General features: G+C 41.3%; 1 protein-coding gene across 1 annotated transcript; it reads right to left on the bottom strand.

Moving 5' to 3' along the window:
- Positions 1–69: 69 nt before the first annotated feature.
- On the bottom strand, positions 70–5,085 carry LOC134437309 (uncharacterized). Its single transcript, XM_063186800.1, has 7 exons — positions 5,055–5,085; positions 3,257–3,460; positions 2,237–2,500; positions 1,745–2,002; positions 1,344–1,466; positions 1,019–1,043; positions 70–268 (listed from the first exon to the last, which is right to left on the bottom strand). Exons 1-7 carry the CDS (start codon positions 5,083–5,085, stop codon positions 70–72), a joined length of 1,104 nt encoding a protein of 367 aa, XP_063042870.1.
- Positions 5,086–20,419: the final 15,334 nt, after the last annotated feature.

The following is a 20,419-nucleotide window of genomic DNA, read 5'->3' as shown; positions in this document are numbered from 1 at the left end:
GTATTTTGAATTCTCTAAAGTAAACATCAAAAAAGCAGACTTGGTTTCAGTTGAGTGATTCAAATAGGCCTACTGGTTGTTAGACAAGCTGCAAAGGTGGTACAACGAACTTTGAGGACGCAGAGTGCCACTACAATGTATTTGTTCTAACAGTGACGATGTCTCACCTCCTTGCAGTGGCATGTATTCTGACTGGGTCTCATCTCTTCCTGCTGGTTCAGTCTGGTCCTGGTCTGATGTGGGATTGGTGCTTCCCTGCTGTTGGCCACTAGAGGGGGGAAGAGAACTGCACACATGTCATAAATGCTAATGCTGCAGCTTCAATCATTCCATAGATAAGAACACTAGATACTACATTGACCACTGCTTTGTATTGGAACACATGGCTGAAGTCAGATTCCCGTCATCATGGTATATGGCTGCCATCAGTCATTGACAGGGCAAACCGCACAATTTCCAAGTGGTGGTATGAGAAATATCAGGATACTGGATAGCCACTGGCATCCAATCTTGGGTCATGTCAAAAGGCTCAGCACGGTATCTAGAGGTATCTAGGCCTACAGTATGCATAATAGAATAAGGTTGTTCTAATCAGCGTTTATAGTCACTAGTAAGCAGATAGTAATACCCTTACAAGTGCCCAATAACATGCTTATTAACTTTGTTAACATGCTTATTAACTTTGTTAAGATCTGATGAGTAACTTTATTTGAGTAAAAGCATGAAAATCGGTACACATGGCATCTTGAAAATTTAGGTTTTTTTGCGACGCCTCCATATCTAGTATTAGTCAGCATATCAAGATGGATATGTGTGCCGATGTAAATAATAAGACAAAAAACACTATAAATACATAATAAGCAGCTTATAAGATGTTAACAAAGTTAATAAGCATGTTATTGGGCACTTGTAAGGGTATTACTACCTGCTTACTAGTGACTATAAACGCTTATTAGAAGAACCTTATTCTAAAGCGTTACCGCGAGTTCTTCAGAGTTCCATTGGGATGCACACTCACCTTCGTGCTATTTGTTCTGTGAGGCCTGTGGAGACATGAAAGCAAGCTCTGCTTTAGACATAATAAGCCAACATTTCACATTTATCAATCTGCAGTCATAAATGTCTCAAATAGCCTAAACTTGACTTGTGAAGTCCCATCCCCAACATGTGGACAAAACCCCACCTGCCACATCATGAAAAATCTTATTTGCATTATGGTCACTATCTCTGAGTAGGTAGCAGAACAATTTGAGACCCATGCATTTTTGTTTGAGCACATTTCTCATATTTTATCTTGTTTTCTGATAGTTTTTCTGACTCTTGCGTTTTTAAGGGGTACTTACTTCTGATCTTTTTGCAGTGATACACTAGGAACAGTGTTGCTATAGCAACAAAGACAATGACGAGTCCAATGATCACGCTGACAAGCACCAGAGAAGAGTGTCCGGATTGTAAGTCTGTAGTAGCTAACAACAAGTTAATGAATATCAGCATCTATGTTGAAATGTGATTATGCGGTTATGTTTAATGCAGTTATATTTACATACTTGCACAATCTGTGACAATTTTCTCTCCCACTACTTACCAGTGGGAACAGAATCATATAATAATCATGATTTGTAAATCAAATAATATACCATCAAAAATGTATCAGCATTAAGCCTACAGCATGTTGTTGTTGTTGTTTTGTAATTCCCTTTTATTTATTTATTTGTTTATTTGTTTTATTTATTTGTTTACTCACTGGTGTATGTTATTGTTGTAGGTTTACTCATGGAGGATGATCTAGGACGATTGTTCCTCTGTCCATAGCATCTGTACTGGCCCGACCCTTCAGGCAGCTGGACGGATATGGTCTCTCTGACTTCATCAGGAACTTGGATGGCATATTTGTACCACACATACTGATGCCAGTCTGAGTAGTCAGCTATGGCACATCTCAGAGTTATTCCATCTCCAGGAGACAGAGGAGCCAGTACCACCACAGTAGCTACAGGAAAACCTTTGGGGGTAACAACACACACAACATCAATGCAATAGTAAAACAAACACATACTGTATATAGGCCCTATATATAATATAATATAATATAATATAATATAATATAATATAATATAATATAATATAATATAATATAATATAATAACATCAGAGACTGAATCAGAAGTCAACATGTCTTCTAAAATGTATAATAGGCCTAGCCTATATACTTGTACAGTATAATTAAGCTCCTCACCAAAGTACACAATGTCAAATGGCAAACTCCTTGGGGATGTCTGCGTGTCACTCCATCCAAGGCACTGGTATCGGCCAGCGTCTTTTGCCACTAAGATGGCACCGATGTCAGTCTTACTGTGCGTTTTGTTGTCCTTGTACCAGGTGTATTTGTAATGATGCTTCAAATCACCACACTGAGTTATATCACACCCGAGAGTGACTACATCTCCAGGATAAAAGGGGGGCTGTGGGGACAATACCCTCACTTTAGCTGTAGGGGGAGCTGTGGGAGTATGTAGAAAAACATCAACAGTCACAAAACGAAAGTACCGTAACTTAATATCATATCTTAACTTCAATGTATCATAAATATTAAATGTATCATGTAAAATATGTAGAGGCTATCCTACACCCATCCTAATAATTAGACTGGGGGGAAGACAAAAAAGGAAATGTTTTTTTGTGTGTGTCAAAATCATTGAGTAACGTGCCAGAAAATAGAAACTAGTAAGTCAAAAATATACAGGGATAGTGACACTTTCAGGTCAATAGTTGGTGACATTTTCTATGGGCCATAAAAGGTGCATACACTGTAAAATGGGAATGTTAATTCAACAGTTGAAGGAGAGGATTGTGCACATCCCAAGAAAAGGTGCAGGACGAAGGCCAGCTGTAGTTTTCAAAGTGAGGAGTCTGCACACTTAAAATCCTTTTTGTCTTTTATTATTTCATGGCTCAGGAAATAATGAAATAATAAAAGACAAAAAGGATTTTAGATGTTAAATCAACTATCTCCAAGTGTTAAATTAATAGTTTTTTAATAACTTATTTTTTATATTGTTAATGGCTATTGATAAGCCATGATTAGAATGATTAGAAAAAAGGTTATATTTCAGATAAGTTTAAAACTACCATTGGAAAAAGAAACTCGGTCATAAACATAAAATAATAGACTAACCATGGGGGGTGATATCAATCGGCTGACTCCTTGAGGTTCCTACGGGATGAACATTTCTCCATCCATTGCAACTGTACTGACCCGACTCTTGAGGGAGAGTGATTGTGATGGTCTGTGCTCTCTTATTGGAAATAATTTTATTGTTTCTATACCAGTCATAGGAGTCCCAGTCAGTGTACTCTTCAATGTCACACCGCAGAGTGACTTCATCTCCTGGGCAGAAAGGAGTTTGAGGAGACACTACCACCACTCTGGCTGTAGGGGGAGATGTGAACGCATCTGGAGCTATGAGGAAGGAGAATTGAGTAAAACTGCAATTTACTGTGCCTGTAAACAAGACAGAGACCTCAATGGCAAAACTATTTACTAAAGACGTATACTATTCCCACCTTGGCTCTCTTCAGAGAGAACACAGGAACTCAGGGCTAGAGCGAGAGAGAGAGAGAGAGAGAGAGAGAGAGAGAGAGAGAGAGAGAGAGAGAGAGAGAGAGAGAGAGAGAGAGAATAAGCTTTGCTGCAACATAGGCTACTTAAACACTTTTCTGCCTTATCATGCAATTCATTTACATTTTCAGAACTTTGCCATGTCAAACTAGTTCTATTACTGGTATGTATATATAAATAAATAAATAACGATTTAAGTGATCCTATGTGTATTGTCTGTTGTGCTATACATGGTATTACTTGTATGTTGTCTTGGCCTGCCGTATTCCAATTCAGGTATAATGAATTGATCAAAGGTCCTACAACACACATTGGCCTATGAAATACATTCATGCAGGGGATGGAGATTGCACATTGACATTGGACTGTGTCCGGCAAATCTGTCAGTGGCCCTGACTATTACCTTTGTTTAACTTCAATGTGCATTCGGCAAGTTGTTTTTAGTCATGTTTCCTTGAACTGTGATGGAATTCCGAAAGTTGTATGAGAGACGAAGAAACAAATTCTGTAGCTCCCTCCAAGCTTGTAGTCGTGTTTATACAAACACTGTACTTTAAAATTACCATAGAAAGTGCACACTATATACTGGTCGAGCTCACTGTCACAACTTTGTCCACAAAGGGGACAGGGTTTGGGGGATGTAGTGCAGGTTTGGGGGAGGGACTTGGTTTTTATTTTAGGCCTATGTCTAAAACGGAACATTTTGTACACTTTTCCATTTAGCCGTTTTCAACTTTTGCTTTTCTGATAATTCATGTAGGCCTACTACAACTTCCAACTTCCATTAACTTCCATATGATAACAGAAAAACGTAAGTGCTTTAAGTAGTTGTGTAGGCTTGCTTGATTCACGGCATTCATGGGTACTTCCTGTAAGTACCTTATTCAAGAGTTGACATTCTGTATATGTTATAGCCAAGATCGACATGTCATTAATCTCAATTATCAGCACATCACATGAAGTGTGAGCATACATAGTATGTTTGGGAAATAACTTGTGTGTTTACTGAAATATTGTATAAAATGTTAGCTATCAAAAGAGGTGTACTCATTATTGCTGTCTTCTGTAGTTATGTATACACAATACCAGAAATGCATGACAAGCTGTGCAATAACTTGGATAACTATGGGGCTACTAGCATCATGTACAGTAGGCCTACATGGAAATATGTAGCCTATATAAACCTGCACTATATACTGTACCTCATGCATGCCAAGCCTCTCTTCTTTTTAAGTAACCTACTAGTAGTGTTCACAGTGTATCCCTCTAGATTTTTTTGCACTTAAGTGAGTTGCTCTCAATCTCATTGTGATATGTAGTGTAAACTGTACACAGTACAGTATATGAATATTGACAATAAAAGGCATTCAATTCTACAGTATGTATTTTATGAATTGTAGACTTACGGTAGCCTAATAGTTTATGTTGTACTCACCAATCAGCAGGAACACTTGACCCAGCGGCATTCTGTCTTCTGTGTCAAGATGTTTTCTACCTACTTTCGGCCTACCCACCTATTGATGAAATATTTTTAGACCTGTCTGCATGCTGTCATTTCCTATACAGGGTTAGGCCAATAGGCTACTTGATAATGACCTCATTTTCATTTGTGCATTTTTACATTATCATGTCTAAAAATGCTTGTAATTGTCTTGAATGCTTGCACTTGAACACATTGCATTGGTAATATGCAGTATAGGGTATTTTTTTGGGGGGCTGCTTTTTGCCTTTATTCTGGACAGGATAGTTTATGCGTTTACATGAGACACTTAAGTCCGATTTAACTCACTTTAAATCTGATTAAAACTTAATTCCGCTCTAAAAATATCATGTAAACACTTACCGAACAGGATTTAAGTTTATTCTGATTCAAACTTAAGTCCGATTAAAGTGGGTGGTTTATTCCTCTTTTAAATCCGATTAAACACGTTCCTCTGTCATGTAACCTTTTATTCAGAATTGCAATAAGTCCAGTCTTTCCACGCATGCTCGTTGGCCACATGATGGCGTGCTCTTTGCTAGTGAGAAAAAAATGGCGGCACTTCCTGTTGATTTTCACATGAAAGTTTTGCTTAATTTTAAGTCCCTAAGCGACTATAAATGTTGTGGCTTCCATATATTGATGTAAAAGTGCCCCACAAAGTAATGAAGCACAACAAAGTTACTCCACATCACCCTTTGACCAGTTTGTTTTTCTAAGCTAGGTGGGTAAGCTAACTAGAATTTGAAAGAACCAGACCAAAGGGGATGTACCCAGCCTTGAGTCCGACTGAGGGAATTCATTTTCGGGCAGAAGATTAGTGTCTGTCCCAGTAGTAAACAGAGTTCCCCGGAGATTTGGCGACCACGCCCCCACGCCTTATTTGGCTCGCTCAGCACGTGCGTCCTCAGTCCAATCGCAATGCTTTCTTTTCCCCAGACGTTTAATCAGATTTAAGTGTAAGTGCCATGTATACACGTCGCAAAATAACTCTTAATCTAATGTATTTAAATCTCATTTATTAAATTGGACTTAAACATCATGTAACCGTATAGCCACTGAAGTACAGACAGGAAATGAGTCGGTGAGAGAGAGGGGTGAGGGATCTGCAAATGATTCGGCTGCCGGCATAGCAGTCTAGTGCCCTACTGTTGGAGAGTCATGGTAGGGCCACTGTTTACAGCATTGATTATAAATGGAGGTTACCTTGGTTACCATGGTCGTGCTACCATGATGCCGAACTTCCTGTCAGAGGTCAGTGCTGCCAAGAGCCGAGTTTTCATTTCACACCTCTCTCAGCTAGCAGGTCACATGGTCAACCTAGTTTCATGTGCTACTTCCACCCAACATCCCTCCACTGGCTGCACACATTCAGACATCAGCCCATGTTAAAAAAAATAGACATAAGAAAAAAAAAGACATAAGAAATGGAGACTGTTGTCTGTCCTCACATTACAACTCGTCATTATTATCGACCTGTATGATCTAGTATACCGTGTGCTAAGGCAGACCCATGGGCACAGAGGGTTGAGTTCAACCTGGGTCATTTCCCAACCCTGAACCATCTCTCTCTGCCCATAACTTCCTCTCCACACTTTAAAAGACAGTGGTGTAGTCTACGTAGAACGCGGGTATACGGAGTATACCCACTTCTAAATTACAGGGATTTCAGTATACCCACTTAAAATGGATTGCTCCATTGTTTTGAATAGCACAAATATATACAGTATACCCACTTCCAAAAATGCTCAAATATACAGTATACCCACCATAAAAAAGTAGACTACACCACTGTCAAAAGAGTAAGTGTACGCACATCCTATACCGTGCTGAGGCCAGTATCTGATAATAGAAAAAGTGGAAGTCTGCAGACTGTAGCTCCACTTTGAAGGTTTATTCAAGTCATACATTTCGACCCAACTGGGTCTTCATCAGGCATGTGGTTCCTCTCCACACTTACCTCTGTCTTAGGCCGGGTACATGCTTGCTGTGTACCTGAAAGGTGCACCGTGTAATATTTTTAGTTGTCCGTGTCCAGAATCCATGATGCCCATTCACAAATGTTACCTTGTAACATTTAACAAATACTTACCACCACTATCAAATTCTAAGTATTCAATACAGGTATGAATGGGAAAATTGCACTTTTCATACATGAAAAGGGGGATCTTCTCCATGGTCCGCCATTTTGAATTTGCAGCAATAAACATTTTTAGTCGCAAAACTTACTTGAGCTTTGCTCAAACTAGTGCATACTAGTTTATTACTTAGTAAATATTCATGAATATATCACATTTGGCAATAGGCAGCACAATTTCAATGAGAAGCATAGCTGCAATACCTATTCTGGCCACATCTTACACAGTGCACCTTTAAACTGCACATGCGACTGCATGCGACCAAGGGCACATACAGCACTTGCCTTGCCTCAGGACGACCGCACCACTTGGCACGATACTGGAGGTATCATCTAGGGCAGGGGTTTTCAAAGTGGGGGCTGGAGACTCCTGGGGGCCGCGAGACGGTGCTTAGAGGCTGCGGCAGGTTGGCAGGAGAAACATAGCAAAACAAAATAAATCTTTCAATAAACTAAATACCTTATGTTGATCAAAATAAACTAAAAATAAGTGTAACAATATTTCCATTCAACTGCATTATAATAATCTCTTGCATCTCTGGACATTACTACTATTATTGTTGAGTGCTTTTCACTTTCCCCCATGCCATAGGGGATTGTAGAGTTCAAACTGACGGAGGTAAAAACGCGACCGAAAACATAACCTCCTTGTCAGGGGTAATGATGGTTAAACCATAATCAAGAACCATGGTTTTCATAGTTACCCAAAAAACATGGATAAACCGTAGTAATTATGGTTGGTTCAGAGTACTTAGAGTAACCATGACAAACCATGGTAGAACCATGGTTACTATATAAAAAACCTGGTAGATTTTCACAAGGTTGGATTGTAACTAATGAATCCAGGTTGCCCATCACTGTATGTAGGTTAACATAAAATAGAAAAAAGGCCCATAAAACAAATGTAGGCTATTCTTAAACAGCTTAATGAGCCTAAATAAAGAAAGAAACTACCCCCCATCTGGAACATACTGTATGGATATAGGATATTGAACAGGTTGTGGGACATAAATAAATAAATAAATACTACACGCATCCACCCCCAAGCATGCACACTGCGGTAAGGTGTCCTGGTTTTCGCATGCCGAAATATGGTCAAATATGGTAGTGCATCCTGTGCACATGAAAGAGTGTGTGGCCAACTGACTTTTTTTAAAGTCACGTAGACTACACATCAACCATTTTCTTGGTAAACTACCGCAGCAGCACTGATGCAGGTGCAAAAGACATTTGCTGTACTTCTAAACAAGGCTTCGATGTGGCTGCTGAAGGCAAAGATTAAATACTACAAACTCACCCACTTTGCCCCTTCTCCCACCCAAAGGCAACCAAGTGTCTTGCTTTTAACAAAAATATATTAAACATAATTTCCTTCTTTTTTGTGTAATTTCATCCTGTCTATTGTCTATATGCTTTTTTATAAACATTCAGTTACTTTATCTACTTACAAAGTCCTCTAATATCTCCTTAAAGGGGTAATAATGGAGGCATTTTCAATATAACAATCTGTGTGGTCATTGTTGTGTAAAAAATGTGTGTCCACAGCTGTGGCTGATTTACTGTGGCTCTGACCAATGAAATCCCACCTCACCAACATATCCGCTACAGCAGGGGCAGAGGCGAGTCAAGGATCAGATGGAGTCCCAAGCAAAAATGCAAAAGTATGAACATTTGAACCAAAATCTCCACTACTGTGGTAAAGTGTGGGCTGTTATTCACTATCTAGGGGCTTGGGAGCCCCAAGCGGCTGCCTGCCTTGCCTGGTGGCAAGACGCGCCTCTGAGCAGGGACACAAGGCATAAACAGCGTGACGTGTGCCATGTGTGTTACGCCTCTTTTTTGAGGGAAAACATTGGGGGCAAAGCCAATGCAAGTCAATTGGTGGTGTTGGGAAAGAATAAACGAGAGACAAGGACTACCGTTGTTCACACTAAACATGCCGAAGACGTGTTGTATTGTCAGCTGTTCAAATAATATAGCCAAACAGCCGTGGCTGAAGCATGGACTGTGTTCATTTAAGCTAGCCGATGTAGCATGTAAGTTAATGAGACATTCGCTTTGTTTCCCCCCAAAAAGGGGCGTAATGTACATTCACAAGCAAAGTACCCGGATGGCCGTTCATACACGTCATATTTTATGTGAAACTGCGCAACATTAAAATTATATAACGGCGGAATAAGACGGCCTCCTCAAGCTAATTTGAAGGGCCACCTCAAGTCCTCCAAGGGCCGTACTATGACTACAAACCAGGATTTACCCCTGCTCTTTGGGCCTATATTGAAGGTGGCTGCCTTTAAAACAGACCCCACCTTAACTAGGTCCCATGATAAATAACCTAATCTAACATTTCCAAGTTTTCTAAAAAAAGATCTACAAAACATGTCATATTTCTTGTGAAACCACATTAAAATTACAAACCCCAACTCCGATGAAGTTGGGACGTTTGGTAAACAGTGAATAAAATCAAAATGCTATCATTTTCAAAACATTCAATCTATTCATTAGATGGAGAATAGTGAAAAGACAACATATTAAGTGTTAAAACTGAGAAAAAATATTGTTTTGGGGGACATATGTACTCATTTCTAATTTGATAAATCCAACATGTCTCAAAAGAGTTGGGACGGGGACAATAAATGGCAGCAAATGTCGAGGAAGACTAAAAACAAAACAAAAGACAACACTTAACAGTTAAATACATTAACCGATGAGATGATTTTATATAAAAAACAGTGTTGATTCCTATCTTGGACATGATTTCACCAGCTTAAATGGTGGGTGTATTCCTTGTCATGTTTTGCAATGTTTTCCTTTCTGTAGTGCTTACAGTGTGACAGGTCTTGACCAAAAACCCACCATTTTATCACCTGCTGGTCCTTATGATGGAGCCAAACTGTTAAAATATAGTAGAGAATGCAATTTGACCTTACTATGTGGCAGTAATCGAAGATCTCCCTTCAAAATATAATGCATGAGTGGCTTTTCATGCTGTTTAAAACCCATTTATACCATTCAGCACTGTATTTAACTCTACAGATGAGTGAGAACATCTTAACCAATGCACTACTGCACCCGCATGCCATCATGGAGGCTGACTTTTGAAGCTAGCACTAACACAAGTTGGATGGTCCATTTTTACTGTAGCACAGGATGTGCAATGCTCTATTATTGTCAAAAATAATGGACTTCTACAACTTCTGCTGACTTCTGTAAGCAAAGGACAGTTTCCCATGTCTTCTGGGTCTATTTCAAGTGAGCTCAGGTGCTTAGGAGAATGTTACACCCCTGTATCATTTTCATGCATTAAGCATTGTTAATCAGGTAAATTTTCAATAGCTCTAGCACTCCAGGAATTAGAGTGAGACTACAGCCAATATATATTTCATGATGTCATGAACCTATACAATGATTTTATTAACAAAAATATGTCTTATATACACTCAATCGTGGTAAATCAAAGGGAATTCAAAAATGCATGTAATAACTATGGTAATTATTCCCTTTGCATCTTTAATTCTGAGTGACTCAGCCTCTCTGTGATGATCTTATACCTGGACACCTATATTGTCCGTCAGTACAATTCATTTTGAAATGTTCTTCTTTGTTGTTTTATCTTATTTGGATGTTTACTAAATTTCACTGATCCCCGTCCCAACTCTTTTGAGACGTGTTGGATTTATCAAATTAGAAATGAGTACATATGTCCCCCAAAACAATATTTTTTCTCGGTTTTAACACTTAATATGTTGTCTTTTCACTATTCTCCATCTAATGAATAGATTGAATGATTTGAAAATGATAGCATTTTGATTTTATTCACTGTTTACCAAACGTCCCAACTTCATCGGAGTTGGGGTTTGTACATCATCAGGGCCTCCCCAAGCTATAGGTTCCCGCCCATGCACTACAGTATCTCTCTCAGTCTGTCTCTCACTCGCACTAGTGTGTTGAATGAGGAAGCTTTTTTGTAGCTATTTTTTCATGTGATATTCAGGCGTCAGGCTCCTCACACCCTCAGTTGGAGGATGGCGGGCCACGTGTACCTTTCTGCCAGGGGCGGAGTGGCCCACCTTTTCCCACCGGGAGAATTTTCCCCTTGGCGGCCCTCTTTAAAAAACAAAAAAAAAACAAAGCGAACAACATGGTTTCCTAACCAAAAAGACAAAAGCCACGAAATCTGCAGTCGTACTACATGTGGACATTAGTGTTGTCAAAATATCAACCTGAAGTGGAGAATTGTAGCCTACACCTTGATGAAATGCACAGCCAGTGGTGTAGTCTAGCAAAACGCAGGTATACGCACCATCCCAAAATTTCAGGGATTACAGTATACCAGAGACGTGCGGTCAGGGTAGGCAGGGTAGGCAGTGCCTACCCTGGGATAAATTAAAGTACTAACGTCAGTTCTGGCCAGGCCATGGTAGTCAAGAAGCTTGCCGCCCTCCCCTTCATCTAATTAATTCCTAATTGATCCAGGTGCATTCCCTCAGCTGATAATCTTTCTTCCCTAGCGATTGGCCACACGGCTTCGGCATGCCTTTTAAATTCTATCCACTTCCTCTCAACTGTATGCTGCTCGGTTTTTGCTGGAGTTGGTGTCGCTGGTTGCTTGTTTTCTTATGCCTAGTTCTGAACACGTTGTTTAACATTCTCTTTGTCGATATTGTCTCATCTCTGGTAGGCTGCACATTTTTCTTTGAGTTGCCTTGTTAGTTCTGCTTCTGTTCTGGTAGGGAGTCCACCTATGATTTCAAAAGTTACGCACTTCAATTTGGACAGTTGATTGTTTTCTCCGTGCGGTGCCTCTAGGGCGTTAAAACAGATTTTTGCATTATCTCGGGCTTCCTATCTGATCACTTTAAATGCCTCGCACGCCGTTTTTAATTGATTTTTGGTTTCTTGTCATTGTCCATCCTGATGATAAACCGGATTTTGGCTTGCTGCTTTTTCACCACGCATGTTTCAGTTGCTCAATATGAATTCATAATTCTCTGCGGAGGTGAATATTTTATGGTTAACTCGTTGCATTTGCCGTCTGCTGGTGTTTGATATAGGTGCTTAATTGACCTTTGCCGTGGGATGATAAATCCATATTCATGTAACATTCACGTGAAAGTGTAGCATGGTACGCCTACAGTAGTCTATTTTGCGCTTCGAGTCGCATGGCGGTATAGTGTAGCCTATGGAAATCTGGCGACCCTGTGCGTTTGTGCTTCGTGCTCTGAAACGGTTGGATTGAATAGCCCATGCTTCCTTTGTCACAGTAGTTAGGTAAGGGAGGCGTCGTGCGATGTGATTTTAAAAAAAATTTTTTTACAGTATACATATAGGCTAGTATGTTTGTTCCACCGTCCTAGCCGGTCACCTGACACTTTGTAACAAAGCACAGGTGTTTCTAATCGGGCTTGAATTGATTGTTGCTGGAAACCGTGCTTCGGGACCTGTGGTTATTTGTTTATTTTTTCGCATTCTTTTTATTCTGTGACTCTAGCTGTTTATAAGCTGGTGACTGCTGCTTATCCGTCTTGTTTTTGGCATTCCTGATCAACGCATTCCCCTTGCACCCCCTGTGACCATTTGCAGTGTGCTAGCTCTATAGCCTAGATCAGTGATTCTCAAAGTGTGGTCCGGGGACCACTGGTGGTCCGCGACAGAGCTCAGGTGGTCCGTGAGGGGATTTCTACTTTTCCAAGACAAACTAGCAGCAGTATATTAGTAACATAATTACAAAGCTAAACAAAGCTGAAGTCTTATTTTCACCACAATAAGACAGGCTTGTGATTTCAATCGAAATTACCAGCGTCAAATTAGCACCCCTCAACTGTCAATTCCGCTGACAGGTGGTCCCTGAAAATGTTTGGGGCGGACAAAGTGGTCCCCGGTCTAAAAAAGTTTGAGAAACACTGGCCTAGATTTACATGCTCCTTGTATCTACTACTTCCTGGCTATTCATCTGTTTTTTGGGGTGGTTGCAATTATCATAGTTCTGAGTTGTCTGCAATGTTCGGGATGTTGTCTCTGCTTCATTATAGTAGGCTACAGGCCTGTTTGGCCAAGTTTTGCTAGCTCTGTGTCCTAGACTAGGCTATTATGTTCTAGTGAGCCATTACTTCCTGTCTGCTAGTCTAGGTGCTTGCAGTGTGTATAGTCATAGTCCTGGCTGGGCTGTGTAGGTACTCTGGCTGTGGCCTGCCTGTAGTGTGGTTGCTGTTTCACTTAGTGCTGGTGCCCTGTTTGTGCTGGTATGTAGTCAGTCCTGCTGTTTTGGCCAATGTAGTGTAAGTATTTTGTCTGGAGTCCGTCATTACTACTAGCAAGGGACGCATTGTCTTTATGTTACTGGCTGATGTAGGCTGTGCTGGCTTGGCTATATCGCTCTTCTGTTAAAGCCTGGTTATATGCCTAACCGTGACCTTGCATGGCTGTGTATCTTTCTGCTAGCTCGGTTGGGCTGTGCAGTAGTGCTTGTGCTGCCTGTATGGCATTATTAGCTCTTCCCTCATTCCGGTCACTTTGGTTAAACTGTATGCATCTTACAATATCAACTATATGCTATTATGTTATGTTGGGTAGTGGTGTGAATGTTGGGTCATGTTTAGGCCTCGTCATGCTCATGGAGCCGTGTCGTGGCCTCTGCTGGGGGAGGCTGCATCAGTGGTTATGTTGGCGTCGTCCTTTAGTGTAGATCATGTTGCCGTGTCTGGATAATTTTGCTGATTTCGTCTGCTTTTGCTGCCAACTGCATAGTATACATAGGCCTTTGCTAATGCTGTTAGCTTCTGTGGTCTGTTGGCATTGTTTCCCTGTGTAGTCGTGGTGGCACTGTAAGCTCATAGTCTGAATTGGCTCTGCTGCTCGGCAAGTGTACTCCAGTGTTCCTAATGTTTTTGTTAATGGTCACCTGTGTTGCTTCGTAGGACGGTAATCGTGCTGTCTGGCTAATGTTTGCCCTGTGAGCATGATGACTATTGTTCATGGTAGCATTGCCCTGAGTAGTCCATGTGCTGCAATTGCTATTGGCTCATACTCTGTCTAACTACAGCTGGCTCACATATAGTTTAACTGCATTGGGTCCTGCACCCGCCTCCGGTCATATTATCTATATGCTGTCAGATCTGCTGGGTTGTATTGTGCAGCTATGGTAACTGCAGTGGGCTCACTTGGTTTAGTCTAGCGGCTGCTTCATTGGTCGGTTTAGTGTCTAGCCAGCGGCTGCCTGCTCATATTGTGTCAATGTAGCTTCTGCTGACTGTCGCCATCTCTGGTCTCCTTGCTGCTCTCGGATAGGCTTTACCTACGACTGTATCTGTCCATCATTCTAGCTATTGGTTGTCGTCATGGAGGCCCAGCCTATTGTGTGCTGTCATGTGGTCCTTGTCAACAAGAGCCAATTGCTTGCTGAGCTTATCCAATCATCTCGCCTAGTCCATTTTGCTGTTGCCTGTCCGCCTAGTCCTTTTTTGCTGCTGCCTGTCCACCTGCCCATTTTGCTGCTGCCCTCTACCTAGCCCATTTTGCTGCTGCCCGCCACCTAGCCCATTTTGCTGCTGCCCACCCGCCCAACCCATTTCTGCTGATGCCCACCCGCCCAACCCATTTCTGCTGATGCCCACCCGCCCAACCCATTTCTGCTGATGCCCACCTTGCCCATTTATTTATTAAGCCATCCTAGCCTTAGTTGCCTCCAGTCTGTGTACTTTATCCTAATGACTCCCAGCCAAGTCTATTTAAATCTCTATTTCCCTATGTGCATCTGACTTAGTTAATTGTCCAACAGCTGACCTTGTCTTTAATCCTACCTAAGTCTATTTTACAGCTGGTGATGGGGCACTTAATTGCCACTAACCGAGGATGCTGCCAACCCCAAATTGTTTTTAACTGCGGCCAACTTATTGGTCATCTAGTTACATTTTATCCTTTTGGCTGGGGTCGGTCATTTCACCTGAATTCTACTGGCCTATTTAACTATCTACCGGCCTATCTAGTTTTCTCTTTCGCTACTGCTGGGCAAGTTTTTCTTTTATTTTGCTGCTGCCTGGCTATTTTCTTTTGCTACTGCTGGGCTATTTCCTATGCTGCTGCTGTGCTCCTAATATAACTGCTGCTAAACAAAACTTCTGCTGGTCTAGTCAGGTTAATAGAAATCTGCCTATTCTAGTTAACTTGACGATTTATGCCACATTTAGCCAATGACTGGCCCAGCCTTCTTGATTATACTTACTGCTGGCATAGTCAATATGACTGCTCCTCTGATCACATGCACGATTTACTCTGAACTAGTGCATGACGGTTTTTTTTTGGGGGGGGGGGATATCTAAATTCGACTGCTCAACCAATCCTCTCATTTTAACTGACCTTGAGAGGATTACCAGGTATGGAATTCTGCTGCCTATGCTACCTACGGCCAGACGTGCGCGCCCTTCTTAATGCCCAGAAGCCATGTCCCTTGCTGCCCCTGGTGGTAACCAATAAGTGCGTTGTGCGTCGTGCTGCCATCTGCTGCTCCTGCTGCTGCTATGCCACCCCCCCCTGCCTTTACCAAATTTAGCTCCAAATTTAGTTTTAGATCTTTGGTTTGGGGGGCTTATTTTCATAGCTATGACATCCTCTCATCGTATTCGAGAGAGGATTACCAGGTAAAGTCTGTTTGGGGGGTTATCTCTCGCCCTGTCCTGCTGGGGTGAGAATTCCCTAAACTGCTGCTGCCCCCTGACTAAATGCTTTTCCATGCTGCTCATGGAAATAGGGGGGTTCCTCCGAACAGAGCTATACCGCCAAATGTAATTCATAATTTCAATAAAAGAAATTCATTTATATTCTTGTCTTGTGTTTCTTGACTGAAATGGTTCTGACAGAAATTAAAGTACTAACGTCAGTTCTGGCCAGGCCATGGTAGTCAAGAAGCTTGCCGCCCTCCCCTTCATCTAATTAATTCCTAATTGATCCAGGTGCATTCCCTCAGCTGATAATCTTTCTTCCCTAGCGATTGGCCACACGGCTTCGGCATGCCTTTTAAATTCTATCCACTTCTTCTCAAATGTATGCTGCTCGGTTTTTTCTACCCACCACCTCCCCTGCTACACCTTGTCATGTATGATGTGACATGTTCTCTTGTCACGTCGCTTGGCTCTGTTCATGGGGGGTTATCTCTCGCCCTGTCCTGCTGGGGTGAGAATTCCCTAAACTGCTTCTGCCCCCTGACTAAATGCTTTTCCATGCTGCTCATGGAAATAGGGGGGTTCCTCCGAACAGAGCTATACCGCCAAATGTAATTCATAATTTCAATAAAAGAAATTCATTTATATTCTTGTCTTGGGTTTCTTGACTGAAATGGTTCTGACAGAAATGTCTTAAAAATAAAAACTAACACGTGTTTAAAAAATATATTCTTCAGAGTTCACATACACAACAATAACATTGATTCAGCATAAATTATGAGCTGTTTAAAGTACAGTATACACAGGACAACGATCAAAAACCGAAGTAATCGCACGAAGCAAAGCGCTCAGGCTTGGGCAGGTTGCCGTGGCAACGCGCAGTCACGGCTGGTAGCAGAGACAGGCTGAAAGCAGAGCTTTCGAATGCCAGCCAGGCAGCCAGGTAAGGCTCGCTTTTCCTCTGCCTACCCTGCCTTCAATGCTGTCAATGTAGAAGTTTGCGCATGCGTATTAAGTTGTCACATAGCTTGTCAATGGGACTAAAAGCAGAGCCTTTACTCTGTGGCGGGAGTATGTGAGCCAATCACAGCGCCCAAAATGAAAAATTGTTACAATTCAGGTAGTAGCCAATTTCTGCCCTACAGGCAGCCATGATAGCAAGAACTAGCAAGGCAAGGCTTGTTCAAATCTCTAGCCGTATCGGAAAGAAAACATGGCAGTTTTTGGCTTTTTGTCTTTATTATTTTAAAAAATGTCGAGAAGTAGGCCTAGCAAGAAAGACGGTTCAAGTGACAGACAGCTGAGCCGTTTGCAATCGCTGCATTGTGGAAATATTCAACATCAGATGGGTAGCAGCTTCAAGTAGTTTGCACTGGGACAAAATGTCTTCATCATGTCAACCACCCCGGGATTTTAATGGACTGCATGAAAAACACAGCCTACTTGTGATTCTGCTTTAAGGTAAGATTCATCTAATTATTATGCTGTGGGTAGCCTTTAACATGAACATGCTCAAGTTTTTTCGTGGTGCCTTTTGTTGTCACTTGTTTGTCAGGGAGTTGACATTGAAGATTGGTTGTGCGGTGGTGGACATTAAGACCGTGTGTGTGTTATGGACGCGAGATTGTTTTTTGAGCGTACGACATGACTCCATTTCCCTAATTTATTATGATGATGACTACGCAATGCGTGAGTTGTGTGGAGCCTGTTAGCAAGTGCAGCTACGTTCTTTTGAAGTGCGCGGTGTGCGAGTCGAGATCAACGTGGAACAGGAAGATTGACTGGGGATGGTTTCTCGGAGTGCTTCCGCACTTACAAATTGACTTAATTTGAAACACCTTGCACAACCGTAGCTGAAGTGTTTGAGAATACTATCACGCACAAGAATGAGTCTCAGAAGTGGTCTCGTTGGTGTACTCCATACTCATGAACGGCGTGACGTTTTCCATGTGCGTTACGCCCATTTATGGGGGAAAACAACCCATGCAAGTCAATTGGTGATATTGGGGTTTCATAAACGGAAGATACGGACCTGTAGACTAGCGTTGTTCACGCGCAACATGCCGAAAACATGTTGCGTTGCCGGCTGTTCAAATAATATAGCCAAACAGCCGTGGCTGAAGCGTGAAATGTGATAATTTAGGCTAGCCTTTGTAGCATGTAAGTCAATGAGACATTCGGTTTGTTTTCACCCATAAAGGGGCGTAACGCAAATTTAAGAGCAAAGTACCCGGATGGCCGTTCATGAGTATACTGTCTGAATGCACGGGTCATGTTTGCAAGCAACCCGCCCCCTTGCCTACTTTCCTTCTTGTCTGTGAGTGTTTGATTATCAGCACAAAACGCGGCAGTGAAGCAGGAGCTGTTACCTAGGTTGGTTTATTGCTAAATGTAAATCGTTTCCCCCTCACATGCTATGGTGTGATTCACAGTTGGTGAACTAGACATTTTATCTTCAAAAGTAGGCTACACTGTGCTACCCTCCATCCATGTGAAACACCCTGGCATTTGCAACAGAATAAACAGAAGAGCAACAAAATCAATTGCTAAAGCCAAAAGTTAAAGCTTTTTCCCCAAAATGTTGTAGCTTTCTAAATTATTATTGTAAAATGTAGGCCTACAGGTCCTTAAAGGTGTACAAAGTATGGGTCCTGGAGCTAATTTGGCAATTTGGCAAAACAATTAAGTGTAGCTGACCTTTTCAAGAAATTGAAATTATGTTTTCACGTATTGTTTCAGATTTAGGTCTAATGACGATGTCCAAATGTCTAAATAGTGTAGCCTATTATTTAGTTATTAGAGCTGTGGTGGTTAAGCACTGATGGCATCTTATAGCCTACTTTATATTTGCAGTATTTAGAGAAACATACTAATTTGTTGCACATTAAAGACCATATCAGCATGTTTATGTGAATAGGCCTATTTGCCTATTCAAACCATACCTTGTGGCATAAGGCCCTCTCACACACACACACACACACACACACACACACACACACACACACACACACACACACACACACACACACACACACACACACACACACACACACACACACACACACGTTACATTTCAGATCTGCATGAAAGGGGACTATTTGTTCAAAGTTTTTAGTCTTTTGTAAAAGTTTTTAGCTGATAGTGACTCTCCAGATTTGGTTAAAATGCAGGAAATTGCATCTAAGAAATACATTTTTTTCTGGGGGAGGACCGAACCCACCGTTAATATATATATATATATATATATATATATATTCTATATTTACTGCCTACCCTACCATACCCTTCACTGCACGTCACTGCAGTATACCCACTTAAAATTGATTGATCCATTATTTACAATAGCACAAATATATACAGTAGACTATACACACATCAAAAAATGCTCAAACATACAGTATACCCACTTCAAAAAGTAGACTACACCACTGGAGCCATCATCACAGTCCAAAGCATTCATAGGCCTACTAGGTTAGGCTACATCACGTTACTGTTCCATGCAAATGTGCACTCCACTGTCATTTTGTCAGTTTGAAATTGAAATATCGTTTAAGGAACACAGGATGAGCATGGGCACAAAGTTTTGAGTGTGGGGATTTTTAGATAGGCTTACAAAATATAGTATAGTAGCCTATAGCTTAAAAAAAGTCTGTCTACATTGTGCAATAAACCCACCATGCAGCAAATAAGCCAAACCTAGCTACTTCAAACCACAACCATAAGTCAACAAAATGTATAACCAAACGGTGTAGGCCTACCTTAAAACGCTGTCTTCGTCGCAGCAAATGTCTTTGTTTCTTGCAATCACTCTACTTTAATCCACAGCTTAGCCTACACACCCAGCACTGGTCACATCAGAATCTTGTGTGGTAATTATTTTGTTCCATTTCTTCAGACATAGGCTACATCCTAAATGTACCACATATAAATATATGTATGATATTAATATTATTTCGACTATAAGGAGATATACTGGTAGGTCTAACAAATCAAAACAAAACCCATTGCTTCTGTTAGGTGCAGTTCTCTTCCTTACCACTTGGTGGAGTCTGTTCGTAACCCAAGTCAATAACCAGAGAGCAAGTGAATCTGGACTGGAAAGACTGTAAACTGTAACAGTCGTGTGGAAATCGGAAAATAAATCATAATTTATTAATATTTCCATCCTTTGGTAACCAATATACATATCACAGGTTCTTCAAATACTGAAAACGAAACTGTGTTACTAAGATCTTGCAAACTTCCGCGATCTACGGTGTATGAAAATTATCAGTAGAGAAGGGGTGTGGCCAATTTACTGTTTGACACCGTCAGTGAGGTATTGCCGTCTGGTATACGGTATAAATACTGGCTAGTCAGCTTAGTTAAACTACTGGAAGCGGAAAGTGGAAAGTCAGCGCTCGGAAATGCTGACCTTAAATTTCAAGAGCGCAGTGCGGTCGCATTATTACATTTCACGGCCGCGGCCCACCGGGACAAGTCCCCGATCTCCCGACGGCCACTCCGCGCCTGCTTTCTGCTCCTCA

The sequence above is a fragment of the Engraulis encrasicolus genome, chromosome 21 (genome assembly GCF_034702125.1).
Source record: "Engraulis encrasicolus isolate BLACKSEA-1 chromosome 21, IST_EnEncr_1.0, whole genome shotgun sequence".
NCBI lineage: Eukaryota > Metazoa > Chordata > Actinopteri > Clupeiformes > Engraulidae > Engraulis > Engraulis encrasicolus.
Note: the sequence above shows the minus strand (reverse complement) of the source record. Positions and strands in the feature narration are given on the sequence as shown.